At 54.9% G+C, this 26,727-nt stretch overlaps 7 protein-coding genes across 7 annotated transcripts; 3 read left to right on the top strand and 4 right to left on the bottom strand.

Moving 5' to 3' along the window:
* Positions 1-1,408: 1,408 nt before the first annotated feature.
* On the bottom strand, positions 1,409-2,800 carry CGGC5_v006645 (uncharacterized protein; the record flags this gene model as incomplete). Its single annotated transcript, XM_032031418.1, has 2 exons — positions 1,409-2,135; positions 2,193-2,800. The coding sequence occupies 2 exons, from the start codon at positions 2,798-2,800 to the stop codon at positions 1,409-1,411; spliced, it is 1,335 nt and encodes a 444-aa protein (XP_031889370.1).
* Positions 2,801-5,951: 3,151 nt separating this feature from the next.
* CGGC5_v006644 (putative phosphoglycerate mutase) lies at positions 5,952-7,153 on the bottom strand (the record flags this gene model as incomplete). Its single annotated transcript, XM_032031417.1, has 3 exons — positions 5,952-6,674; positions 6,726-6,950; positions 7,001-7,153. The coding sequence occupies 3 exons, from the start codon at positions 7,151-7,153 to the stop codon at positions 5,952-5,954; spliced, it is 1,101 nt and encodes a 366-aa protein (XP_031889373.1).
* A 1,336-nt stretch (positions 7,154-8,489) lies between these two features.
* PCYT2 (Ethanolamine-phosphate cytidylyltransferase) lies at positions 8,490-10,014 on the top strand (the record flags this gene model as incomplete). Its single annotated transcript, XM_032031416.1, has 4 exons — positions 8,490-8,589; positions 8,655-8,772; positions 8,838-9,612; positions 9,664-10,014. 4 exons carry the CDS (start codon positions 8,490-8,492, stop codon positions 10,012-10,014), a joined length of 1,344 nt encoding a protein of 447 aa, XP_031889372.1.
* Positions 10,015-13,075: 3,061 nt separating this feature from the next.
* Positions 13,076-14,420, top strand: CGGC5_v006642 (Branched-chain-amino-acid aminotransferase; the record flags this gene model as incomplete). The annotated part of the gene is made up of 2 exons (XM_032031415.1): positions 13,076-14,182; positions 14,247-14,420. 2 exons carry the CDS (start codon positions 13,076-13,078, stop codon positions 14,418-14,420), a joined length of 1,281 nt encoding a protein of 426 aa, XP_031889375.1.
* A 641-nt stretch (positions 14,421-15,061) lies between these two features.
* On the bottom strand, positions 15,062-19,299 carry AGL2 (Alpha-glucosidase 2; the record flags this gene model as incomplete). The annotated part of the gene is made up of 17 exons (XM_032031414.1): positions 15,062-15,403; positions 15,459-15,602; positions 15,656-15,750; positions 15,816-16,179; positions 16,231-16,422; positions 16,484-16,937; positions 16,985-17,130; positions 17,190-17,448; positions 17,497-17,705; positions 17,754-17,854; positions 17,901-17,968; positions 18,021-18,218; positions 18,269-18,332; positions 18,381-18,636; positions 18,684-18,764; positions 18,817-18,970; positions 19,022-19,299. The coding sequence occupies 17 exons, from the start codon at positions 19,297-19,299 to the stop codon at positions 15,062-15,064; spliced, it is 3,405 nt and encodes a 1,134-aa protein (XP_031889374.1).
* Positions 19,300-20,804: 1,505 nt separating this feature from the next.
* On the top strand, positions 20,805-23,161 carry gedJ (Dihydrogeodin oxidase; the record flags this gene model as incomplete). The annotated part of the gene is made up of 9 exons (XM_066151723.1): positions 20,805-21,053; positions 21,106-21,223; positions 21,298-21,419; positions 21,467-21,527; positions 21,574-21,591; positions 21,643-21,777; positions 21,838-22,842; positions 22,896-22,930; positions 22,979-23,161. The coding sequence occupies 9 exons, from the start codon at positions 20,805-20,807 to the stop codon at positions 23,159-23,161; spliced, it is 1,926 nt and encodes a 641-aa protein (XP_066009215.1).
* Positions 23,162-23,339: 178 nt separating this feature from the next.
* Fmo5 (Dimethylaniline monooxygenase [N-oxide-forming] 5) lies at positions 23,340-25,002 on the bottom strand (the record flags this gene model as incomplete). The annotated part of the gene is made up of 3 exons (XM_032031412.1): positions 23,340-24,178; positions 24,238-24,909; positions 24,963-25,002. 3 exons carry the CDS (start codon positions 25,000-25,002, stop codon positions 23,340-23,342), a joined length of 1,551 nt encoding a protein of 516 aa, XP_031889376.1.
* Positions 25,003-26,727: the final 1,725 nt, after the last annotated feature.

Below are 26,727 nucleotides of genomic sequence, written 5' to 3'. Positions count from 1 at the left end.
CGTCGAATAGTCGGTCTGCGTGTGTTGGACAGAAGAGGAAAGAGCTTTTCGTCGGTTCGTCGGTCGATCGAGAAAAACCAAGGTGCACCAGTCTTGATCGAGAGCGGGTGCTTGAGTTGGGGATCTGGAAAGGGGGTCGGCCTCAGCTTCAAATAGCTGCTGGGTGAGGTCCAGGAATCTTCTAAGCAGGAGAAGCACTGGGAAAGACAGTCGCGATGCGAAAAGTGAGGTCGCCCTTCGATTGGCTGCAAAGCCACAAGGCTGGGTGCCTACCGTGCCTGCCGTGCCTGGGTAGCTGCAGCGCTAAAGCCACATCGGCCCCACTACAGCCACGACGCCCCACCACCCAAGCAACTTTTTTTTCTCTCCCATTGGTATTTAAAACAAAATCTTGAAAGCTCTGGTTCGCGTTTTCCTTTCTCTCTTCTACAACCCTCCTCGTCCGACAAATCGCCATCGAAGCTCACAAACAGAGACGCCCCAAAACGTCTCGGGCTCTTTGTAGCCCAGCAGCTTTGGGAGAAAGTCCCCGGACACACGTTACTTCTTCCTTTCGGGGTTGAAGGCAAAACGCCGCGGAAACGCGCCGCCATAGAAGCACAGCGGCTGACCTCCAAGACCTGCGTCCGGACACAATGGCTCTCCCCCTCCGCCCTGCCCCGTCGCTACATCGTCGCGGTTCCTCTGCACCCTTCTCGAAGCCCCGTCCCCTCGTTCCGAGACCCCATGGATGAAGATATGAGTCCGCGCTTGGGATCTGAGGGTGGTGTGCTTTGGATGGGACGAGAGGGCTCTTCGGTGACGGGGTGGCCGCGTGGGGAGGTCGCTTGCCGGGTGAATTCAAGGGTCGGTCGGAGGAGTCTTTCGTCGAGATCGATAGTTATGCGATTGCTCGTCCCTTCACGGGGGCGGGATTACTCGATGGGGCTTATTCTCGGCGCGAGGGGGGCTCAAACTTGAACTGAGGGGTTCTTGTCTGGTCCGTAAAGGGTTAGACACCTACACTCTGGACTTCGTGGGAAGTCTCCCCGTCTATGATACCCTGGGCCGAGAAGATCCCTGTTTCAAACTATTTTTCAAGTTCGATGATGATCACCAATATAGAGTCAAGCACTGACGGTGAGAGGCCTTAGGGTCCGCCAATGTGAGCGACAAAAATATGCGTTATGGTATCTGATGAACTTTTCTTAAGTCTCTTTTTTGTTATCAATGGTTTGGATTAGTTGGTCTTTGGATCTTCGGTCCAGGTCATAGGTATATAGGTAGCAATAAACAACATCAAAATGTGGTATATCTGAAGTCCCGACGTGAAGTTCCCTGCGCCGACCTCTACCATGTCTCATAAAAAGGCCATCCCAACTCCAAAAAAATGCAGGTCATACCAGACATGACTCCTTATATCGTTCCATCACATTAGTCCGCCGAGAACCACTTTGCCAATGTTGGCAACTTCCGTCTTGATGTGTGCTCTGCTGCTGTCCTCGAATTCCTTGACAACACCCTGCACAATGATTTTGCGCACCTTGGCATCGGCCTTTGCGAATAGCTCAGCTACCGGCGCTGTCGTCTCTCTGGGCGTGGGCACCAGCGTCAAGACCCTCGTGTAAACGTCAATGAGCACTTCGCATAGTGTCGCGAATGTCTCGAAAAAGTCCGGCTCGAACGGTAAGGATGGTGTGAGAAGATGGGTGTAGACCTCGCCGGGGAGCAGGTCGTTGTCGCTGGACGCGAAAGACATGACGCTGGCGCTCGCGCTCCCGGAAGAACCAATGCCTCCATCGGCGCCGTCTCCGGAAGAGCTGAAGTCGGTGGCGCTACTTGCGCTGCGCCGTGACTTTCCGCCTTGACGACGGAACATCTGTGGCAAGCGTGCCCTCGACAACGAGCTTGTAGAGCTCCCACCCTCTCCGTGAAGCTGTTGGAAGGACTCAAATTCTTGGAGTAGATTATTCAGGCTTCGTAGGAACTCAATGGGGGTGTTTGCGTAGAGATCGACAATGGTAGGCAGGGAGAGGCCGAGTAGGAGGTAGTTCGTGGCGCGGCGGGCGAGCTTTCGTTGATCAAAGGAGGGCATGCGTTGGAGGTCGGGCTTGTCGAAGAGGATAGTGTTGAACCAATACACACGGCCTTCGTGTCTGTACATAAAGCAGTCAGTAAAGAGAACAGCATGGAGGGGTAGAGAGAAGCCTTACGCCTTGCGGATGTAGTCCAAGGTCGATATCCTCTTGTTGGCAATCTCTTGCATCTGCATATGCAGCACGACAGACTCGCTCGACTGCCACATGTTGGGATGTGTCGCAGAGGCCGGCGGGGGCTGCAGGCGGTCGGGGGCGAGGCTCGCTGAGCCGGTATGTGTGCGGCTGAGCATCTTGGAGAAGCTGTCGGCGGAGGCGGGGCTTTGTATGTTGTCGGCGTCGCGGGTGATCTTCGCAGCGGCGGCGAGGGCAAAGTCGGGAAGGGCGGGGGGTACGTTTCGGTCGGTGACTACGACATTGCCTCCTCCACCAGAGCTGGAGCTGTTGGCACGTCGCTTGGAGGACTTGGAGGGAGAGCTAAAGGAAGGCTTGCGGCCGAAGGAGCTCTTGCGATCCTTGGTCAGGACGTTGGGACCGGCGGGATATTGTAGCGGGGGCGGGAAGAAGGGCGAGGGCTGAGGAGGGGGTTGCGACTGCGACTGCTGCGGTGGCTGCTGGTCACCTGAGGACGTGCCTGGACGAGACTTTGAGGAGGAAGAGGAGAAGAAGGAAGTCGAGAAGAAGGGTGCATTTGCAGTTGCAGGTGTTGCGCCGGATCGCTGCATGTCTTTGAATGGAATGGGGGGCCTGGAGGACCTCTGTCTGGAGGGAGGCAAGGAGGGTCGACGGAGACGGGGGTGGACGGGGTTCGTCAGGGAGGGATGGAGAGCGGAGGAGCACCTCAGACCTCAGACCTCAGACCTCAGGGCCAGACCAGGTTCAGGAGTCCGGCGAAGGAGGGCGGACGAGGGGCCGATTCGATCGGCGGGCGGTTTTGGCGTGGGCAAGGCGAGGCGGTATTGGTCCGGCGGGTTTGATGAGGTGGTGCCGAAAGAGATGGATGTGTCGGGTCCAATGTTGCTTGCTGTGCCCGTAGGTAAGGTACCGGCTGACTTTTTTTGCTAAGCAATAATAGTCTTGCAGTTCCTTTCCCTTTCCCGCTGCAAGGCTCGGGCAGGTGACAGGCTTTCAGCTGGTGTGTTGGTGCTTTTGCTTTCGCTTGCGGGAGCCCCTTGCTTCGCACTATGACTTGCGTTTCGGTGACCTGCTTTGCCTTTCAGACGTGGTGCCCGTGTTCCGGTTGGTCGCCAGAAAGATTGACGCCACTTTTTTCCAGGTTTTCTGGTGGCAGGAGGTTGCTGCAAGGTGGGATCAGATGGGCGGCGGGATGGGCTCAATTGCTGACGCCGATGAATAGCATAGGGCGGATATGGGTTTGTAAGATTAGCACAAAGCCCCTTGCTGCTCGTTTTGATGCAGGCTGCGGTTCAAACAGATTGGGGGTCGAATGCTAATGAACGCCCTGCAGGTTGAGTTTAATGAAGACTGGAGACGACGACGAGTCGATGAGGAGGCAGACACAAGTTTGGAGTGCGAGAAACAGCGAATATTGGCGGGTTTCCGGACCAGGCTGTGAGGCAGGCAAGTTGATGCGGGTGGATGACAAGGTCGCAGGATCGCCAAGGGCCAGTTTCTGCGTAGGTAGGGTAGTCGGTAATCAATCGTATTACGGCTCGGAGTGTTTTTCGCTGCTCTGGTTCTGAACGGCGGAGCAAGGTAGGGCAAAACGTGGGAGAGTGGACGCTTCAATGCCAACTCGGACTCAATGCTGTCGAAGGGCGGTCGTCAGACGAGGGTTTGGACGGGGGTTGAATTCTAGGGGAGGGCCAGAATGTCGTGTGAGTGTGTGAGAGTTAATTATATTTCTTCGCTCCCCTTGTTGTTTGTGGGTTAGGTGTGTGTTGTTTTGCAGGGTCCTTTATTATGATGTCCGGGGCGAATGGAGCAAGTTGGCCACTGCAGGCTGACTTTCTGTCGTACAGTTCCTTCAGTTTGTGGTGCGGATGTCTTAGACAGACGGCCGGCGAGGTCGTTCGACTGAGCTCCAGCTGTGCGGATGGCTGTTTTGTCCGTTCGCATCAACGTTGGAGCGGCGATGCGGTGCTGCTGGAAGGCGAGTGTTGCAGGATGGCTTGAGCGACGCGGTTGGGTGCTGTGCTTCTGCGACCCTGTGGCTGGGCGGGGATCGGAGCTTTATCTGGCGACCTATCCGCAGGTAAAAGGTAGGTGCGGTCGGTCGAGGGGTGCAGGTGCAGGTGCAGGTCGCGAACTCGAATGAAGAGCGAAAAGCGCCAACGCCAGTCAAAGTTGCAGATGCAAGAGCGGCGTCCCTTTTTTAGGTGCGGTGCCTTGCGTTAGTGTAGAGGGAAGACGGTGGAACAGGAACAGAGCCAATTGGCCTCGCACCGCGCGGGAAAACAACAGGAAAACAACACGACTCTTTGCTAGCATCCATCTCATTTCGACATGCCCTGGGATCCGGAAGAAAAGAGAGGATTGCATGGCCCAAACGCCAAACAACATCAGCTCCCACCGCCAATCGACTCAGTCCCGGCCGCACCACCATCGCCGCCCAGCCGCGTCCATCCCTGCGATCTCGTCGTGTTTTCTCGCCCGGCAATCTGGCTGATGTGTTCGCCGTGAGGCAATTCCAGCGCAGCTTGTTGTGGCCGTATTTCCCCCAGCCAGGGACATCCCATTCCGGACGTCTGAAGATCCCAAATGGGACGCCCGATGCACCGGGAATTTGGGACGGACAATGGGGCTTGCGCCAGTCGCGTTCCAAGCGAGAATCGCCCGTCGCTGGGCAAGACGCCAGAACTTTGCGAGAGGGAATGGCCGCGAACGGAATCTGGGAGGCACCGCGTGGCAGTCTTCGCCCTCGTGTTCAAAGTCCATCCACAAAGACCTACTAGTACTCGTCATGGCTTGGAGTTGATCGGCAGGCAGACAATGGAAACGCCGATGGCCGGTGGAAGGGTTCTAGGCCGCGCTGCTCACACATTCCTTCGCCGTGCTAAGCTTTCCAGTTGCTGCATTCCAGTGCTCCCTCGTCGAGGCGACTACGACTAATCAGGGCTGAATCTATCGTGAAACTCTTTTCCTCCCAACACCCAAAACCACCATCCGAGAGCAACCATTAAAACAACACCAATAGCAAGCAGCAAAATGCCCATTGCCCAATAGCAGAACGACGTTCGTCATTGTCAGCGCTCTAAGCACAGGTATGCGCACATACGCTGGGCCAATACAGATCGCCAGACCGCACCGTCGACTCCAGTAGATGAGCATCCCTCCCTCGAAATAGTCCGCGCAGCGCCCAAAGCGCCGAGCTACACAGAGCACATGCCTCTCTTCCCCGTACGGCTGCTCGACTTCTTCCGCGTCGATCCTGAAACATTCCAGAAGCTCGAGTACCACGTGGAGGCTGCGACTCTCCAGCGATCCAGCTGGGAATACCACCCTTTAATGTCACCCTTTCTTAATTCCCACGCGACGAATCAACGCCTCGGTGGTCTCTTGCCAGGGTGCCAATGTCGTCAAGTACCGCCACCGACTTCCACCCAGGCAACCGCCAAACAGATATGATCCTTCAGAGACTCCAATGTCTGTTGTTCGAGCTCCAAGATGGGTTCGAAGGTTGAAGCCTTCTCCGTCCACTACCCCAGGGGCTCTCACGTGGCCAAGCCGCTGCTTTGGACGAACTTGGCTTGCTTCACATCATTCTACGGTCTCGACCGGCTGCTTCAGATGCCATTGGCAGCGCCTCATTCGCGTGGTGACACGCATTCGCATGCCATTGGGTTTGATCATTGTCATTACATTAACACTATCAAGACTATTTCGTTACCATCCTCCAAGCCTCTTACGCGTCACCTACGCCGCAGCCATGAGCGTGGCTGCCGGGAGGAGCACCGACGTAGCCGTCGAGCACACACATCCCTGCGCGGCGTTGCTGGTGATCGGCGGGCTGGTGCAGGTCGGGTAGGGCTCGTGCGCCGCAAAGGTCGGCTCCGGCTGCGGCTCGACGACCTCGGCCTTGACGAAGACGGGGATGATCTGGCCGGTCGACAGGCGGAAGGCGCGGTGGTTGAGGGCGCGCAGCAGGCTGGTGATCTCGCCCGAGTGGCTCGTGATGCTGAGCCAGGTCTTGTCGTCGGTGCGGAAGACGTCGTCGAGGACGGCCTTAGACCGCGCGTTCTGCGCCTCGGTCGTCTCGCTCTCGTTGCGGCGCCACAGCTCGTCGTACTCGGTGAAGCCCGTCTCGAACTGGTAGGAGGGGAACATGTCGTGGATGTATGTCTTGTTGGAGCGCCAGTTGCACGTGTGCACCGTCATGCCCTCGCGGAAGCCCTCCTTGACGACCGGGATAAAGGGCCGGTCCTCTGGGAGCGGGATATCGCCGAAGGTGATGTTGGCGGTGATTCCGCAGCGGATCAAGGGGCTCGAGTAGTAGGACTCGAAGTAAGGCATCTTTTGCGTCTCGAACCGGTCCTTGAAGTAGGCGTTGGCCTTGTACGCCTCTGCCTCGCCCGCCGGGGTCAGGAGAGGGTCGGCCCAGCGCGCGGTGCCGTTGCCGTCTTGCTCAGCCCAGTAGCACTGTTTCGTGTTAGTTGTGATTGTATGCATATTGACATGGACGCGACTCACGTTCCAGGCGGGAGTGCCGTAGAAAGACTCAGCAGCATTGTGCCAGCCTTCACCGTGACGTCCCATGAAGAGCAACTTGTACGAGACACTGTCGCTCTTGCGGCAGCCCGAGGTCAGGTACTGAACCCAACGCTCGAAGCGCTGCCATTGGGTCTTGGTGCCCTCGGGGTCGAATTGCTTGTCCGTCGGGTATGTCCTGTTGATCAGGCCAAAGTTGACAGAAGCCTGTTGCGCGTCAGTAAACTGTCCACACTTTGCAAGACGAGAAAACTCACGTAGTCAAAACCAGAGGGGTCGGTGCTGTTGTCGTCCTGCAGAAAGTACCCAGGGACCGACGTGTACTTGATCGTCTTGCCCTCGGCCTCGGGCCATGCAGCAAGCGCCGCGGGTGCGAGAGCCAGGAGGGCGGAAAGCGTGAGACCCTTCATCTTGCCGGAGATTGTTGACGGAATGCGCAAGATTCGCAAGGAATGGAGCTGGGGAGACAGAGAGAGCTGGCTGCTGGAGAAGCTACATCACAGCGTCGCATGCGGGGAGAGCTCTGGATAAATAGCACCGACGACGAGGTGCCCCCGCTCGCGATCCCCCGGTCACTTCCAAGAACCATTGACGCGCCATGCCGGGGCAATTTGCCCAGAACATTGACCGGAGCGGCTCAAAGTCGAACTACCGTCCGAAGAAGTCAGCACAACCCGGCGAGCTGGGGATTACGAGAGATCAAGTCGGTCGTGGTGTTGAAGATGGTGAGGCTTGGCGGGCCAATGGATGCGCAGGGCGGTGCACGTGGGCTCGATTGGTTTATCGACGACTGGGTCCATTGACAGCGGATGGGACCCGACCACGTTTTTGGGTCGCCCGTTCCTGAGCGGTGCATGGAGATGCCAATCAACTTTGATGGGGCACCTGAGGATGATATGTGAGGCTCATCCAGGAATACATGGGAATATTGGCGGTCGCTCCGCTTGGAGTCGACTCCTTCCGGTGAAGATGCCGCTTTGGAGCACTTGTTCGGTCCGCCCGCCCGATGCGCCATTTCGACACGGAACCAACAAGAGGAGGCTTGAAGTTGAAAAGGCAGTCGACCATCATAAGAGCCTCATCCTGCATCAGCCGACTAGCATCTGCGGCAAATGCGCGTACAAAAAGAGTGAGGATGCTCATGAACATGTGCAAATCCATCCATCTCTTCCGTCTGATGCCGGTGTTGGTGACAGAAAACCGTTGGGACGGAACGGGGTCCAATGAACACCTCCCGCCAGCTCGTCCAGCGGGTGGGCTGAGCTTAAAATCGCCCGCCAAACATGTGAAAGACCGCTGGGCCGCTGGACAAGCAGCGCTGAAGGAGGCCCCGTGAGCGCCGTGGGGGAGCGCTCGTGTGCGCCGGCCGGCCGCTGGAAGCTCCTGTGGATCTCGGCTATCTTTGGTGGCGCTGGAACCTCGCCAATCACACGGCGCTGCTACGGGAGCGGGACATCGCGGGGGCCACGAGCTCACCCAACTTTTGCACCTTGCTGCCCGCCCGTCAACCTCAGCTCAACCCCCCAGCAAGGTAAGGTACCTGACCTCCATACGTAATTACCCAAAACCTCATGTGAAATCCGCCCCCCTTTTCTGCTAGTCGGTGAAACGGTTTTGGCATCTGGTCACGGAAGAAAACGGGGATACAGCTGCGCTGCTTTTATCAGAAGGCGGTTTCCCAGGAATCTCGAAAAGATTCATGTCATTTGAGTCCTCAAGCAAACACTCAACCAAAAGATCGTCATCATGGTCAACTCTGACCCCCAGCACCCGCCTGGCGAGCCCGCCCCTGAGATTCTGGAGGAGCGCATCTGGATCGACGGCTGCTTCGACTTTTTCCACCACGGTGAGCATCGCAAAACACTGCTGATGGCATCAATCGCAAGTCAGTACGCTCATCATGGTTGACAGGACATGCCGGCGCCATCGTGCAGGCCCGCCAGCTGGGCAGCGAGCTGTACATCGGCGTCCACTCCGATGAAGCCATCCTCGAGAACAAGGGCCCAACGGTCATGACACTGCAAGAGCGGTAAGAAAGAGAAGGCCTCCAAAAACACTCATCATCACGCGATCTCACTGACAAACCCTCCAAAGTCTCGCCGCTGTCGACGCCTGCCGCTGGGTCACCCAGTCCGTCGGCCGGGCCCCCTACGTCACCCAGCTCGACTGGATCTCCCACTACGGCTGCAAGTACGTCGTGCACGGCGACGACATCACCTCGGACGGCGACGGCGAGGACTGCTACCGCTTCGTCAAGGCCGCCGGCCGCTTCAAGGTCGTCAAGCGCACCCCGAGCATCTCCACCACCGACCTCGTCGGCCGCATGCTGCTGTGCACAAAGACCCACTTCATCAAGTCGCTCGAGCGCCGCCTCGCCGGCGACGAGGGCCACGGCTCCAGCCGCGCCGAGATCGAGGCCGAGGGCGCCGCCATGGCCGAGCGCATGAAGCTCTACGCCACCGACGAGACGGGCAAGAACCCCGGCGTCGAGGTCTGGTTCTGGTCCGCCTCCGACGAGGCCCGCTCCGGCTCCACCCTCGAGGAGAAGGGCGAGTTCAGGAGGTTCCTCCCCGGCAAGGGCCCGCAGCCGGGACAGCGCGTCGTGTACGTCGACGGCGGGTTCGATCTTTTCTCGAGCGGGCACATTGAGTTCCTGCGCCGCGTGGTCGAGGCCGAGGAGGAGCTGGCGCGGCAGGAGGGGTGGTACAACGAGCAGGCCGTCAACGAGCGTGTCGGCAAGGGCGGGGACTACCCGCCCGCCTACGTCGTCGCGGGCATCCATGACGACGAGGTGATTAACCAGTGGAAGGGCATCAACTACCCCATCATGAACATTTACGAGCGTGGTCTCTGCGTGCTGCAGTGCAGAGTAAGCCCCCCTTGGTGTATTCACTGGATCAACTACTGACACGATATGCAGTACGTCAACGCCGTCGTCTTTGGCGCGCCCTTCTCGCCGACCAAGGCGTACTTGACGTCGCTGCCGTGGGGCACGCCGGACGCCGTGTATCACGGCCCCACGGCCTTCATGCCGCTTACCTACGACCCGTACACGGGCCCCAAGGAGATGGGCATCATGCGGCAGGTCGGCGAGCACGAGTTCGCGGGGGTCAACGCCGGGACGATTGTGCAGCGTATCATGAAGAGCAGAGACATGTACGAGGAGCGGCAGCGCAAGAAGGGCGTCAAGGCGGAGGGCGAGGCGGCGGCGCGGCAGCGGGAGATCCTGGAGGAGGAGCAGGCGCAGAGGGAGGCGGAGAGGGCTGCTTAAGCTTGACGGACGACGATACCAATGCTGCTGATTTTGGGGGAGGACTTATTTTCTATCGGATGTTCTCTTTTTGAGGCGATAGCATGTTTAATTACGTATTTTTGTCACGGGGGGTTTGGCTGGAGACGACCTGACGGCCTTCAACAGGTCCGGGACCCCGAGAATGGACGGGAAAACCACAAACACGTGATGCGTAGATCGAAACGCCAAAACATACATACCCGGATGCGTTCCTGTCAAGATGTCAAGACGATCATCTTCCACAGTCGTGACTTGTGTATCCGTGTGTCTCAGATGGATAACGGGTAGCGTCGACGTCTTATCTTTCACAGATACATAGACTGTTTTGGTGAGAAGGGTAGTGGGCGGTCAAGACTACCTGTCTGCAAATTGGCGGCAGACGGCTCCTGCAATCACGATCTCGGTGGCAGCAGCGGCCGGTATCAAGCCACACATACCACTGACCCTCTTCCCCGCCATTTGCGTGGTCAAGTGACACAGCAGCAACGCCCCTCAACGATCCGTTCCCCCCCTTCCCTTTACCGCTCCCCCGGTCGGTGTGGTGCAGGGCTGATATGAGACTGTGCCTGTCTGTGTGTACTTGGGAAGATGACATGGACACAGAGTATGTATTGAGGGCTCATGGAAGGCTCACGGTACCATGCAGAAATGGTGCTCCATCCTTCAATTGCTGGATTGAGCCGTTTATCGCGTCATATGTACCTCAAGATTTGGTGAGATACAACCAGAAGTGAAAAAGGAGAAAAGTGTGTGTGTGAAGGGGGCGCCGTGGAAAGAGATCCGGGCCTCCGAGCAGCCGCAGATGCAACCAACACTAGGTCGGAGAGAGAGGGAGAGTGAGAGAGCAGAGAGTCTGCATGCAGGTCGCATATCTTGTTACCAATATCCTTAGCACCTGCCTCGAATGGTTACACTCGGCACCTTGGAACCATCCTACGCCAACCGATCCAATGTTCGAGAAGGAGTCTGATGGAGGGGAGGACAGACTCTTGGTACCTTGCTCTTCCACGTACGGCGCATGTTGCTGTCACTGCCGTGCGCATTGAAGCCATTGGGTTCCCCACGTCATCGCCTACACTCGGCTATCAGCGGGCGTAACGAGGGGCATGTTTGTTTTTTCCCCCCTTCGTAATGGGAGGAAAGATAGCGATAACACCTGGCCCATTCCCAATTCCGCCCTCGTCTCTTATTTTTTTTGTGGAGGAGGGGCCAGCACTCCGTGGCTCCGTCCGGGTTGTGACAGGCTCCCAGCACTCCCGTCTCACCTTGGCAGGCATTCGGTCTTTCTGCGCTATCGCCCTGCCAGCTAGCTCCCGAAATCAACAGGCCATCATGTCAATTGACTGTCGTGAACCCTTGTTCGCGATGTCAAGCAAAGGGCGAAAAGGGCGAAACAGGGCGTCGTTGGGCGTCGTTGACCTGCGATGTCGGCCTCTCTTCCTCAATGATGATGACTCCCCCAAGGTAAGGTACCACGAAGCTGGCCGGCTTGAGGGGCCCTGGGTGCAACCCCCGTCGGCTTCGGACCGCGCGCACCAAAGCCGCAATGGGGCCAGCCAGAACGACGACCGACTGGAGCCGTGGCCGGCCGTCGGCTTGTGGTGGGACAAACACAGCTGCAGAACCTGGACGGAGGCGAGAGACCAGGTACACGTACATTGAGCCGATGCAGACGAATGAGCGGTCGCGGCTTGACCTCTTGTTTCGTCACAGATTTCTTTTTTTTTTCTCTCAATCATCTCTGGGGCTGCTCTCTTCAGACGGCAGCAAAACCACTGCGAGGTGGGATGGTCCCGGCTCCGGCGGGTGTCTGGGGGTGGTTCACAATTTTCATCTTCGTTGCCATCCACGGATCACCATCATTCGGACCTTTGTAGTTTGGCTGCCTCCATTGCCTTATCTTAGGTGGAGCAGCAGTGAAGAAGAAAAAGCCAGACTGCTATCAAACAGGACTTGAGAAGGATGCTTGCTGCAAAAGGTCCCCGGGAGAATGCGACAAGATGAGATGAGATGTGAGAGAAAATCTGAACTCCATCCCCCAACATCGCCAATCCCAGCGCCAGGAATGATGGCCGCTTCATGATTGCTCACGCGCGCTGCGCTGTGTGTGGGGACCACCACCGCCCGGCCGCCGGGGGTGGTGCACTCGGGCTCGGCATTGGCATCCCAGATCCCAGAACCGAACCCGCGATGCTCGTTGGAATTTTTTTGTGTTCATGGGCAGACTGATTGTTGGCGAGTGTTCGTGTTGCTGTGCCCCGTTGGTGCCTTCGTTTTGCATCTTTTTCTACGGGATGGATCAATGGCCAAAAACAAGCGACGGCGCACACATTACACATACATTACCACTGTGTACGATGTAATGTACACCTCAATGACCATGCAGCAGTGTGTAGTCGGCTTGGCTACCTGGGTAGGAATGCGAGTCTGGGAAGCCGTTGGCGTTCCGTCGTCGTCGTCCATGAGCCGGGCTACCTTAGGTCGTCCCGATTCAACCCAGCAACGGAACGGGCCCGCCAGATTCTCTCACCTCACGCCTTCGGAGGCGCCATCCTCCTCCTCCACCACCACCAATTCACTGCAAGCTTGTCTCCACGCTCCGCGCCGCTGCGTAATGTCGTGGTTGCTCTGCTCTGCTCCCTGTCCCTGTTATCTGAAAAATAAAACCGCCCTTTCCTGGATCGGATCCGCTGCCCCTTTGCATTGGTGCTTGAGTCACCTGCTCCATCTGTCACTAGAACCTTGACCCCAAGTGTGACACCCTTTGTACTTAAGCTTCGGCCTCATCCTTGTGCTTTGTCCCCTTCCTCTCCCTTCCCACCTTAAGCCGATATAGACCACACCTCCTGTCCCTTTTTTTTTCTACCGACCTTTCTACACTCTCGTGTGTTCCTCACTTGTGCTACCTGTCAACGACTCTAGTCGACAACCTCCCGCTCCTCCGTCTTAGATATCCAAGACACATCAACAACCACACACACATACTCACTCACAACACATCACCCTCAACATCTCACCAGCCCTCCGTCCAACATCCACGATGGCTCCCGGCACAATCTCCCCCGGCCTGCACCATGGCAACCAGGACGTCGACCTGACCTCCTCCGCCATCGAGCACAAGCTCGACGCCCTCCCGCAGAAGCCAGCCTCCAACGGCCACAGCAACGGCACCGCCAAGCCCGCCGCCTACCAAGAACTCGACGCCTCCAAGCTCGTCTACACCCGCACCAAGAACCCCCGCGCCGTCCCCGATCTCGCCTCCGCCAACGCCGGGCCCGAGACCATCTGCACCGACCACATGATCGCCGCCACTTGGAAGGCCAGCACCGGCTGGTCCGTCCCCGAGCTCAAGCCCTACGGGCCCCTCTCCCTCATGCCCACCGCCTCCGTCCTGCACTACGCCACCGAGTGCTTCGAGGGCCTCAAGGCCTACCGCGGCTTCGACGGCGCCCTCCGCCTCTTCCGCCCCGACCGCAACTGCGAGCGCATGCTCATGTCCTCCACCCGCATCGCCCTGCCCGCCTTCCCCCCGGCCGAGCTCGAGAAGCTCCTCGTCGCCCTCATGGCCGTCGACGGCCCCAAGTGGCTGCCCCGCGACCGCCCGGGCTCCTTCCTCTACCTCCGCCCCACCATGATCGGCACCCAGTCCCAGCTCGGCGTCCAGGCCCCCTCCGAGGCCATGCTCTACATCATCTGCTCCTTCATGCCCACCATGGATAGCCCCGTCGGCGGCATGAAGCTGCACACCAGCCCCGAGGACATGGTCCGCGCCTGGGTCGGCGGCTTCGGCTACGCAAAGGTCGGCGCCAACTACGGACCCAGCTTGCTCGCCACCGCCGAGGCCCGTAGCAGGGGCTTCGGCCAGATCCTGTGGCTGTACGGCCAGGAGCAGTACTGCACCGAGGCCGGCGCGAGCAACTTTTTCGTTGTGTGGAAGAACAAGCAGTCCGGCAAGACGGAGATCATCACCGCGCCGCTCGACGACCGCCTGATCTTGGACGGTGTCACGAGGCGCAGCGTGCTGCAGCTTGTCAGAGAGCGTTTGGGCGAGGAGGTTGACGTCGTCGAGAGGCGGTACACTATCGACGAGGTTATTGAGGCCGATCAGGAGGGCCGCATTGTCGAGTCCTTCGCGGCCGGTACTGCTGTAAGTTTTACTTTGAGCGTCTCAAGTGACTTTGCGGACCGTTTGCTAACGTGTTGCTTCGCAGTTCTTCGTCTGCCCCATCTCCCTGATCCACCACCGCGGCAAGGACGTCCAGATCGGCATGGGCGGCGCCGGCGAGGGCGGCGAGTACACCCTCCGCATCAAGAAGTGGATGAAGGACATCATGTACGGCGGCGAGCAGCACGAGTGGGGCGTCGTTGTCCAGGAGGAGCAGTAGAGCGTTTCCTTACCTCTTTAGAGACGGGACGAAAAAGATGGGAAAGGGTAACGGCATTTGTTTACGAGACATTGTTTTTATGTCATGGCTGGGCGTTTGGACGGCATTTTCTGCGCACAAAAAGGGAGTTCTGGCATTGTTGGAAAGATGTGGTGCATTAGAGTAGCATGAGCATCTCTGAGTGGAAAAAGAAGAGAATTCACATCATTAATGAGATGAGGTTGGGCGTCACGCGATTTTTGTGCAGTGTGAGTGGTACACTACTCCGAGGATGAGGGGTTGGCCAATGACGGTTGTTGGCATGTGCAACTCCTGTCAATTGGTCTCCTAATTTTGTCCGCAAGGCAAAAACGACGCGGCGGCCTGGAATGATCTCAACAGAAAAAGACACGATGCTTGGAAAATGAGCTGAGAAACAAATGAATGGTCAATTTGGAAGACTACTTTTGTGAAAGGGTCAACGTGAGTCTCCAAGATATGCCATCGTGCTTGGCCATTTTTCAAGCTTACTGCACGTATTATGGTCCTCCAAGACCTCCTCTGCAGTATCAAAACCAAATTCCGATTTTAGAATGAGCTCAGTAAAGAAAGAAAAGACAAGCCTCGGACGACTGGCTGAGTGACTTGAACTACAAAGCACTTCAGTTGAGACCGGTGATGTTGATGGACATGCGAGGAGTGGAGGTTGGGTGAGCGCCCGCCTGGGACCTGGTCCACTGGGGAACGACGTCGACCGGAACATTGACGATCAGAACCGCACGGTTGGGGTCGAATTTAGCCGTCAGGCCGCTGTTTGAGATATCATGGCCCTGGGCATCCTTGAACGTGACGTTCACGTGAACCTTGGAGGGGTCCGTCAGGGTGTCATCATAGACAGTCCAGATCGCAAGTTGATAGGAGGTGCCCACGGTTTGCGACGCGTCGTACATATCCCATGGATGCGAGAGGGAGACGGTTCGGGTGACCTTGTCATCTTGGTATTCCTTCATTGGGCAGTGAGTGATGGGAACTAAACGGCGAGATGCGGACATTACTAACCTGTTCAATTCTGACTTCACGGAAGTTGTTCTTGGCCTCGTCGTTCTCGCCTCCGTGGTTGTCATGGTGGCGATACCTGTACTGTGGAACATAGTTGGGGGCGCTGTCGCGGGTAGTGCCGTTGTCAAGATACATGGTGTATTCCTAGAAGCAAATGTCAGCTAAATGTTGTTTGGGGGCTTGAAGAGAGGACATACACTTTTCTTGGCTCCAGGGTAGACGTGGATAGTCGGCGGGTTCTTGTCGTGCTCTTCGATTGACTGGCGGACGTCAATCTGCGGGATAATGGCACCTGCACTTTCATCAGCTTCTTCCCAATGCTTCATTGATACGGGGGGAAGGGGGGGGGTTTCATACCGCCGCGGACGTAGACCGGGGTCACGTAGGGAATCTGATCGGCCCGGTTGATGCCATCGGGGATGTAACAGGTGTAGCTGACTGTCGTTCCGCCAGCGACGGGCAGCCCCAGGCGCGCGGCGTGCTTGATTTGCAACGGGTCAGAATCGCCTCCTTGGACGCGGAGGTTAGACGGGTCAGTGCTGGGTTGGACACGGAGGTTGGACGGGAACCAGAGATCTGTGCCGGGGAGGTAGACGTCGCGATTGACGACACCAGGGTCAAGCACGGGGCAGACGAGAATGTTGTGTCCAAGAAGGTACTGCGTGTCGATGAAGTCGTCGTTGGCATTGAAAAGCGTCGTGTCTTCGGGGTCAGTGATGAGCTGGTCTGGTTAGCGCATGGGATAGGAAGGGGCGTCAGTTCGAATGCGCACCATAGCACGTGCGATGGGTAATCCATGAATAAGGTTCGCAAACATGGCGTCGTAAAGAACCTGCAACAGCGTGTATCGGAGCTGAACAAAGTATCGGCAGATCGGGCTGACCGACTGGTACAGAGTCTGAACGCTGCCACCGTAGTTTTGGACCCCGTAGTCATCGTTGGCGTAGGTGTAAATGTAAGGCTCCTATCGATCGATCAGTTATGGAGCTGGTACAGTGAAGGAACGTGTGACTTGCCTGGAAGACCTTGTCGTGCTGGTTGTAGTGGTTCCTGTACCAAGGCAGCAGGAACGCACCCGAATACCATCGAATCAGCAGTTCGGGATCACACCAACGCGGGCCAGGATCATTGACATGGGCAGGGTCGACCGTGAAGCCGCCCATATCCACGCCAGCAATCGTAAGACCGCTGTAGCCCAAAGCAAGTACTTGCGCAACGGAGATTTTCCAAAAGTCCCATGAACTTCCGTTGTCACCAGTCCACAAGCCTGCATATCTGTGCATGCCCGTAAGACTTCCTCTCCCAATGATGAAGTTGCGCTTGTTGCCTCGTCTCTGGAGCTTGTTTAAGCCATGGTAGGTGGCCTTGTGCAGGTTGTACGAGTACAGGCCCCACAGCTCGATCGCAGTCTTGGTGGAGGGCTTCGTCTTTGGATCCTGATCGTAGGTATCCTCGGACATCAAGAGTCGAGACGGAAAGCTGTGTGTGTTAGTCACTTCCAGTAAGAAGGATTGAAGGTTCCAAACCCAAGCATGTCCCCATAGACTGGATGCACAGCTGGGGTCGTCATGTCTTGCCAGACAAACTCGAGACCATCGTCGAAGAGTTGCTGGTATTGCTGTCCCCATACCTCCCTGGTAACCTCGCGGTTCAGATCAGGATAGTATCCGGGCTGAACATCTGGCGTCAGAAAATCATCATTAGAAGAACAACTACATTGGTTTTGCTTACTGTTCCAAGATTTGTGCCATATGAGACGCCTCCGTGGAACGGGTACCCGCTGTTGTAGTTACCCGGGCTGAATTGATACAAATCCTGGTACGTTTGCCCTGAGACTTGAGAATCGTCTGTGTAGGTTGGGCGCTCCCCTTCATTTGCCGGATTCTGGTACGAGGGCGTCGCATAGCCGCCTCCATCGTATCTGGTGCATCCCTTTTCCGGGAAGCTCGAAGGAAGGCCATCCAAGTACCGGTTATCGGTCACCAAGAGGCTGATTCTTAGCATAAATTTTGGCACACACAGTCATTTTTGAACTTACTTGGTGGCGGGATTGAGCTTGTCATTCTCGTCCCAGAACTTGTGCAAGTTGGCGTACTGATCCGATTGTGTCTCGCGAAGCGTCAAGATTGGCGTGATGTTGGTGCAGCACTTCACCCCGTTGCCTCTCAGATGACTGAGAAGGCCCTTCACGCTTTGGAAATAATTGCCAAAGTACTTGGGGTTTGACGTGAATGTGCGATATTTGTCCTGGAAGGGTCAGAAATATTCGAAGTCTTGCTCTGTACGCAACAATACCTGGAAATCAACGTCAAGGTGCATCCCGTCAAGAGGGATGCCTGCTTTGATGTAGCCGTCAACAATACCACTGACTTGGGTATCATGGTTGTAGCCATAGCCTATCATCGTCAGCAGTGGTCGTGGCCATCTGAAGCATGTACTTACATCCTTGGTGGTGGCCGAGAATGAAACGGGGCTTGAGCTTCGGCCTTCCGACAATTGACGTGTATTGCCTAGATTGTTCCATTAGCAGAATTTACCACAAGAAGGAAAAACTGAGCTTACCAGATCATCTTCGGCACATTGTCTGCTGCCATCACATAGGCGTCAAAGGTTCCGAACCGAGTTGCAATACCAATGGAATTGGAGTTGTTCTTGCCAAGGTCAATAGCGACTTGCGAGTAGTTGTCAACCATCACACCCATGACGTTCTGGTACTTGGGAGTTCCATTCATCTCCAAGTAGAATGGGGTGGAGTGGTATCTGAGCTGTTAGCGACCATTTGAGTGCAAACCGAAACTGAATGCACTTACAGAGGCTCCTTAGCATCAAGAGCACCCTGGCCGTACACCTTCTTGTAGTTGTAGTTGTCATAGCCTGATCAACCATATCAGTAATGTTCACTTGCTGGGCCGAGTGACTTACAGAAGAAGTTCATGTACGTGGGCTTCTTCAAGACAGTCCTTCCACCCTGCTCTCCAAATCCAAGATACTCAGCAGGGTTCGGCTTGTGAATATTGAGGACCACGTTGTTGATGGCTCCGATCTTAGAATCGCCTTGGTACGAAAAGGTCTGAGCGTTCGTCTGCCAGATGACCTCCTCGGAACTGACGGCCTCAGCAACGATCGTGTTATCCATAAAGCTGGGTCTCTTTTGCATGGGCGTGGCCTTCCTCGTAGCCTGCAAATCGTGAGTTGAGTTCGCTGTGTGCATTCGAAAACACGTACGATTATACGGAAAGGAGACGCCAGGAAGTGGAGACTAGTCTGCTGCGAGGCCTGGGCTCCCTTGCTCGCATATTCCTCAGACTGTGAATCGGTTAGTGAAGGTCAAGTGCCTCTAGGCACCAGCGTTGCTCACCGTGAGAACCCAATGGACTGGGGAAAGCTGCTTGAAAGTCGTGTTCCAGTCCCACTCCGACTTGACGTCAGGTGAGTTCCATGCCAGAGATTCCCTGTATTCATCTTTCAGAGTGTCTACAAGCCTCCGAAAGCTGTCCATCACAATCGTGCGTCTAGCAATAGTCGATTAGTAATTATCTGGAACACGATGAGACTTCACTTACGAATTGGAATCCGGATACTTTCCAATATCGGAGAACTTGGGGTTGTAACGAATTCGCCAGATAAGAGGCGTGACGAACTGGACCAAGCAGTGACTGGTCGACCCTCCGTCGTCCTTGAGTGTGATATGAGCAGCATATCGAAGCGGATCGGTATCGTCGGACGAACCGGACGACCCGGACTCAACGTTCACCACAGTACTCGGCTTGTTGAAGTTAGGAACATTCTGGTAGAAAACATCTGCCGGGATAAAGTTCAAAGGATCAACGGGAGTAGACATGATGAAGAAGATGGGGCCAGGTAACGAATGAGATGATCTTTGGTGATTTGCAGACTGTATATGGAAGGAAGCTTCATCTTAAGTATCGTGACGGAGCTCTGCTCCTTCTCGTCCATGCATCAACACGATACCTCTGGAGAAATTGAAGGTGGTCGAGACTGGTCGGCCTTCGCCTTTGCCCTGAGGTCGGTATGCTGCCGCATGAGAAGGGTCGGGACTTGCAATGACTGGAACGTGAAGGATTCAGCGATCGTCGTGACAACTGCCGCAACAGCTCAGACCGCATGCGAATGGAACTTTGCGGGGAATTTGCGCAATCATCGTCTGTGCCGTCGTGTTCGTCGAATTGTCGTAGTCATTGCTACTGTGGCCTCCTCGGCTACACTAATCTTCGTTGCTATCGCAGTGTATGCTATGACTTTCAATGTTGTCTTCGTCGGCCTCGTTTCCTAAGCCGGATAGCATCTAGATGGGTTCGGCCGATGACCCTGGGACGGGCCGCCACGAGCCGAGGGTGGGACCACGTTGGTATTGAAACGGTCAATGTTGAGCCAACTTCATCAAGGGACTGTTATGCTTCTCCGTCTTTGGACTGTAGCAGATATTGGGGTAATAAGACAGTCTTCAGCCCGTGGCTAGCTGAGCGCACGTCCAGAATGAGACAGACTTTAGGGTCGTGTCTATCCATGAATGCCGGATCTGCGGGGCTTAACCGAGAAGAGATTCGCTGAAACTCTACTGTTGAGATGGTCCAGCATATCAGGCAACAAATTTGCATTCAATTGTTCCAGTTACCGAACCACCATGAAACACGTAATTGTTGGGGGCCAGATGCTTTCAGCATGGTGGATGAATTTAGCAAGCTAGTCTTCAGCCACGAGAGACCGATCTTCCGAATTGTAGCGGGTTGACGGTTGATGGCAAGACAAGGCGTTTCTTCGATACCCAGGCGGGTGAAACCTGACTGCTAAGATATGGGAATTTGGGGTTTGAGTCCGAGTTACTGAAACCCCATGGCATGACCATTGTCAAATTCATGATGCAAACAACGCCAAGAGGTCCAGCCGCACTCACTTGGTTGAAGATCATTGCTGATTGAAGGCTCGGTCCAGACTGACAGAACCCTTGACTGGAATGATGAGAACGATCTAGCGAAATGCCGGAGACGGTTGCTTCCGCCTTCTCCACCCCCGAACTCCACCCTCCACAAGAATGTTCGGGAAGCCACGCGGATTTCCAGTAGCTGAAGCGAGACATTGTCTTCATCTCAGTTATTCCGGGGATTCTGTGTGCGGGGTGATGCCGCTTCAGGGCCAGAGCCGATCGTTCACCCTAAGCTCAAGAAATTATATCAATATGTTCATAACTTGGAGAAGTGCTGGCACCATCCAGAGGTTATTGTCGACTCATCTTGAGTGTCACGTCTCAAGCCTTCAAGCATTCAACTGTCATATTTTCCCCCTTTGTTACTTCTCACATCTCCCAACCAGCTGGGAGTACTCGAGATGGGGTTCTGGAAGAGACTCATCGAGATCCTCGTCTTCTCCTCTGAGTTCAAGGGGCAAAGCAGAGTGACTTCTGACCTGCCCTCACTTGGACGTGTTGGCCCGCTAAGTGACAACTTCCCAAAGCCTGATGGCTCATGCAACACACGCGAGAATCGGCAGTGCTGGACCACTGGGACATCTAAAGCGGAAGGCTTCAATATTGAAACCGATTACGAGATAAAGACACCAGAGGGCGTCGTGCGAGAGGTTTTTGCTGCTTACAATAGCTTTTGGGGTCAACTGTGTTAACGATATATAGTTTTACTTGGAAGTCACCAACACTACAATTGCCCCTGATGGATACAATGTTTCGCGTATGCTGTTCAACGGATCGTATCCCGGACCAACCCTTGAGGGCAACTGGGGAGATACTTTCAGTACGTCACACCGTGACCTCAATGCCATGGCATATGGTAGATATTTGATGCGCGAAGTACTCACTCGCGAATAGGAATCACTGTCAAGAACAACCTCACCAACTTCAACGGCACATCCATACATTGGCACGGTATCAGGCAGTTGAACACCAACTGGATGGACGGTGTTTCGGGAGTGACTGAATGTCCCATTCCGGTGAGAAATCTTGATATGTGCCTATGGTGGTTTCTAACAAGGGAAAGCCTGGTGAAAACTTTACATACGAGTGGAGAGCCCAGCAGTATGGCGTGTCTTGGTATCACAGTGAGTTTACTATATCTTGACATCTGGTAATTACTGACAAAAGAAGGTCACTTCAGTCTTCAATGTTCGTTCCAACACTTGTTGCATATGTTGTTCCCTTAATGATAGTTGACAGATGCCGATGGACTGGTGGGAGCTCTGAAGATCAATGGGCCGACCAGTATGAATTACGATGAGGATCTTGGTCCCGTATTGATCACCGATAACTTCCATAAGACTGCTTTCTCCCAGGTCCAACTTGAGTACTTAGGTAAGTTAACCCCTTAGCAAGACCGATGGATGAAGTATGCCTGCTGAGCAACAATTACAGGTCGCCCGCCCTCACCAGACAGCATGTTGATTAACGGCAAAGGCAAATATCACTGCTGCTCGACATGTCCTGGAGCACAAGAGAACTGTGTCGGCGGGTCGCAACGAGAGTCTTTTAACTTCACAAAGGACAGGATATACAAGATGAGTCTCGTTAACACAGGAACATCGACTCATACAACCTTCTGGATTGACAACCACAATTTTACAGTTGTTGCAGCGGACTTCGTGCCCATCACCCCTTACCCTGCGTCAATCATTAACGTCGCCATTGGGCAGCGCTACGACATCATCATCGTGGCTAATGCTACGAAGACCGACACCAAAGAGAGGGACTTTTGGATCCACGCGCGAGACTGCTCACTTGGTGGTGCTCCTTCGAACCTCGGGATCATTCGATACGACCATACATCCACAAACATCCCTCACACTCCTCCCGTCGATGACAGACACGTCTGTTACGGCTGTCTGGACGAAAAGGCAGAGGACCTAAAACCTATTGTCAAGAGAACCGTTGAGCCTCCTGCCAATTCCGACTACAAGAAAAAATCATTCAAGGTGCATTTGGTGGGCTACCCCAATGCCGCAGACAATACCTCCGCCATGCACAAATGGGTTCTCAAGGACTCGTCGTTCTATCTGGATTGGACTGAGCCGAGTCTTAGTTTAGTCAAGGTTGCTTTCGAAAAGAATTGGGACACGGCCCCATTTCCGACAGGCTATGAGCCTGTATTTCTAGACGACTACAAACACGGCGACTGGGTGTACTGGCTCATTGAGGGCAAATTCCAGGAATCTGTGGACAACTCCACGCACAACATCTACAAGAAACAAGCTCCAGTAGCTCACCCCATGCACATCCACGGGCACGACTTTGTCATTCTGGCACAAAGTACCAAAGAATTCAATGGTACGGTTGAAATTGACGAAAAGACATTCGATAACCCGGCGAGGCGCGATGTGGCCTTACTTCCAGTCGATGGGTATCTTCTCATTGCGTTCCAGAGTAAGTCAAGCACTCGCTTTAGTGGGGCCTCGCACATCTGACTTCATATCTAGTCAATAACCCGGGAATTTGGCTCATGCACTGCCACGTAAGTCTAACAGTACCAGTCTTGTTTGTCAGATACTTACCTTGACAGATCGCCTGGCACGCCAGCGGTGGACTCGCGCTCCAGTTCATTGAATCGCCCAAAGAGATAGGGCCTGCATTCGCAAAGTCTGGTGTTGCGTCGAAGTTTTCCGAGCAGTGTACCAACTGGGCGGCGCACTACACTCTGTACAACAAGAACTTCCACGCCGAGCAGGATGACTCCGGTATCTAAACATGGTCTCCGGAACGACCAATCCAGTAAAGGTTACCTGGCTACCTTAGGAAGATGAAATTTTCATGCGTCAGGGCACCCTTCTAGGATGGTAGGATAGGAAAAAAAGGGCATGATTTATTAGATAGCCATCAGTATCACAGCTGCAACGCATTGTTGCCAAAGAAAAAGCTATATGTCAGATATGTGCCTTCTCGCCTTCGCTTAACCCGTTCGTCCCCGCCGCAATCCTTAGCAGCGTCTCTTCCGCAAGCTCAGTGGAACTTCCTACGCCTGAAAGCCGCCATTGTGCTCCGGTCTGGATCTCGAAAAACACCGCTGAGTACACCTTGAACGCCCTCGCTGGCTTACCACTCGTGAAAATCCTCCCGAACAATTTCCATCCCGATGGAACGGCGCCAAGGGGCTCTAGGAGGCCATCAATGTAAGGGTTGTAATCGACCGTCATTGTATGCCTCTCAGACCTGACGAAATGCTTCCTCTGGAAAGCACGGAAAGCACGGACATCTTTCATCATACCCTCCTCGTCTGGCAACTGCACTTTTCCGCCCAGAATAGCAGCAATATACCGGGCCTGTGCCTCGATAATTGGTTGGGCGGGTCCAGCTACCTCAACTTGTCCCATCACGAACAGGTTCCTTGATCGTGGCGGGACAATGCGCTTGTAGAGATCGACTTCCGGAGCTGGTTCTTCTTTGCTCTCGAGGACGCCTGGTGCGAGGTATGGATGATGAGCTATGCTGTAGCCAGTACACAGGATAATAACATCAGCGTCAAGGGCGGTGCCGTCGTCAAGCAGCAGGCCAGTCTCTGTAAAGGAGGTTACATCGGACCGATGCAGATTGAAGACTCCGGTATTCAGCTTTTCAGTGAAATCGCTTCGTACTGTTGGGTTCTGCTCCATGATGTGATGGTCCGGTTGAAGGATCTCGGGTTGTTTGCCCAGGGCATGGGTGATGATCTTGTTGTAGGCGAATGCCTGAACGCTGAAGGGTAGCCATGTTGCGCTTGATCGGCCTGTGAAGAATTGTTAGTAACCGTTGCTAGAGAGCGTCTGTCTGAACCCAAAGACTGACTGTTCCATGCCTCAACTGGCTTTCCGAGGAGGAATCGGGGCAACACCCACGCGCCACGCTTGTTCACCACGTTGAGCTCCTTGGCAAGGGGTCCAATCTCGCACGCAACATCAACAGCCGTCGATCCGAGCCCAATAATCACGACTTTCTTCCCTTCAAATCGAGTTGGCGACCGGTAGTAGTGGCTATGCAACACCTCTCCCTTGAATGTGTCCCTGCCCTTGAAGTCAGGAATCCTGGGGTTGCTGCTGAGCCCACTCCCACAGATAAGAGCATCAAAAGTCAGAACTTCTTCCTTGTTGTCCTCAGCCCTGGCATCGCGGAATCGAACTTCCCACCCGCCCTCCTTAGTCGGCGCACATCCAACCACCCTCGTGTGGAGCCGAACGTGCTTCTCCAAGTCAAAATGCGCCGCGTACTCGTTCATATACTGCAGATGCTTCTCATGAGAATAGTAAATTGGATACCGTGCTGGATCAATCGGAAAGTCACTGAAACCAGTCGAATCGCGACACGAATTGAGAATGACGCCGTTGTAAATCGAAGAGTGCGCGTCGGGACCAGGATTCGGGTCGTGAAGCCACTGTCCGCCGATGGCGTGTGCGCGCTCGAAGCACTGCACCGAGAATCCCGCCGCGAGACACTCCTTGATGGCAACGAGACCGCTGGGGCCTAAAAGGACCGAGTCAGTACTCATCGTCAGGTGATGGATATTAGAAGCTTACCTGCGCCGACAATCGCGATGTGCTTACCCTGTGACGACATTTTTGTTGTGACCAGAGAGCACGTCGACAGCAGCAGGATCGCAGGAACAAAAATGAGAAAATTCCGACGAAAGGATCCTTTGAGTTTTATAGAGAAGAACCCAGAGAGAAAACCCGCCGAACCCGCCGAACTTGGACTTCCAGCAAATACGCCTCCCTTGACCAAAGTTCCTCCTTTTTGCACCGAAGCTTGAAGTGCCGTTCTTGGAAATGGTGCCTGCTGGATGGGGGTATTTAAGTGCTGACGGGCGCCACCACGTCCAATCTCAACCCCTGTACTTCGTGGGAAATGGGCGGCGCCCACTATCCGCGGGAATGAGGTGGTCAGCAAAAGGAGAGCAAGCTTTCCGAGCAGAAGAATCCTTTGACAACGATGCGTCGTACGATTGGAGGTTTGCAATTGTCTGGTTTGTCAGATCGGTCTTCCAAGTCCTTTTCGGCATGTATTTTCCGTGGCAGGATGCTTCGAACAGGTGCTCTGGTAGAATAATGGACGCTCACTGAAGTGACGAAGCATGTAAGATCGGCGTGATCAACTACAGACTTGACTGAACATACCGGGATGCTTTCACGTATAAACTGTCTGTCGTAGGAGGGTATGGTTACTTTCGGAGCTAAGCGGATGGAGGAGATCGGAGTTGGACCCACTCCCGGGCCGGCGAAACGGAGCTGGGCCGGCGATGTACGGAAATCTTCTACGGAAGCAAGTTCACTATGTGGAGTCCTTTTTCGGGACGCTGAACCACTACGTAACCCGTGACAACAGCTCGTTTAGCAGGTCGCACCTTTTATGTTCTATGAGACTTCGCGAATTAAAAGGAGATTCCAGATACAAGGTGAAGGCCTAGATACAACCGATTCTTTCACTGACCCAGCTCACCATCATCTCGAGACGAAGCCGGGCGAGGCCACGCAAGAGAGCAAAAAGTTCATCGCGCATGCCCTCAAATGCAACCAGCTGAACATGGCCCAGTCATGACCGTCGTAACCGAGCCTCCCCATATCCCCGGAACTTCTTCACCCATCTACATTAGCCACATGCAGCCCGCGCCTCAGACGGCCGCCGATCCCCGTGCTTCACAGGAAATCCCCCCGGTCGGCTCCCAGCTTCCGGGCATTTGCCCCGCCGCGCCTCCGAAGAACATCACCGGAATGTTCAGGACCGAAGCTCACGTGTGCCCATGCGATCGTTGATGGAAAACCACGCTAACATATGTCCCGAAGCAAGTGTCCAAGCTAACACGAACCATTTCCCCCCTTACCTTCTTCAAGGCCCAAACCGTCCATCGACCGTCAAAGCCACTGCCAATTAGTACCGCACTCAGCAAATTAGGCAAGACTGCCTATGGAATCTCCTGACACGAATGTCCTTTCTCCAAAACAGCCCGCCAGTAAAAGTCGCGAATGTCATGACTGGGGTTCGTCTCCTCCTCCAACCAAACAAAGGCCGCAAAAACACATACACGCGCCTGAGTCAACCAATCTGATCAAAACATCTGACATCACCATTCCTTTTTCCAAGAGGCGGAGCAATGGCTTACATGTAAACACACACACACATCGAAGATTATGTATATGCAAAATACTCGCATAACACACACGCAGAGCTAACGCAGCTTATCTACATCTCAATTTTGCCGTTCCTGCCGCCACTGTCTTAGACAGCCGCACACCCCGCACTTTCTTTTCCCTGCCGTTTTCCTCCCCAATGAATGTCTCTGACCAT

The sequence above is a fragment of the Colletotrichum fructicola genome (assembly GCF_000319635.2).
Source record: "Colletotrichum fructicola Nara gc5 chromosome Unknown KSG_Nara_v1_contig03, whole genome shotgun sequence".
Taxonomy (NCBI): domain Eukaryota; kingdom Fungi; phylum Ascomycota; class Sordariomycetes; order Glomerellales; family Glomerellaceae; genus Colletotrichum; species Colletotrichum fructicola.
Note: the sequence above shows the minus strand (reverse complement) of the source record. Positions and strands in the feature narration are given on the sequence as shown.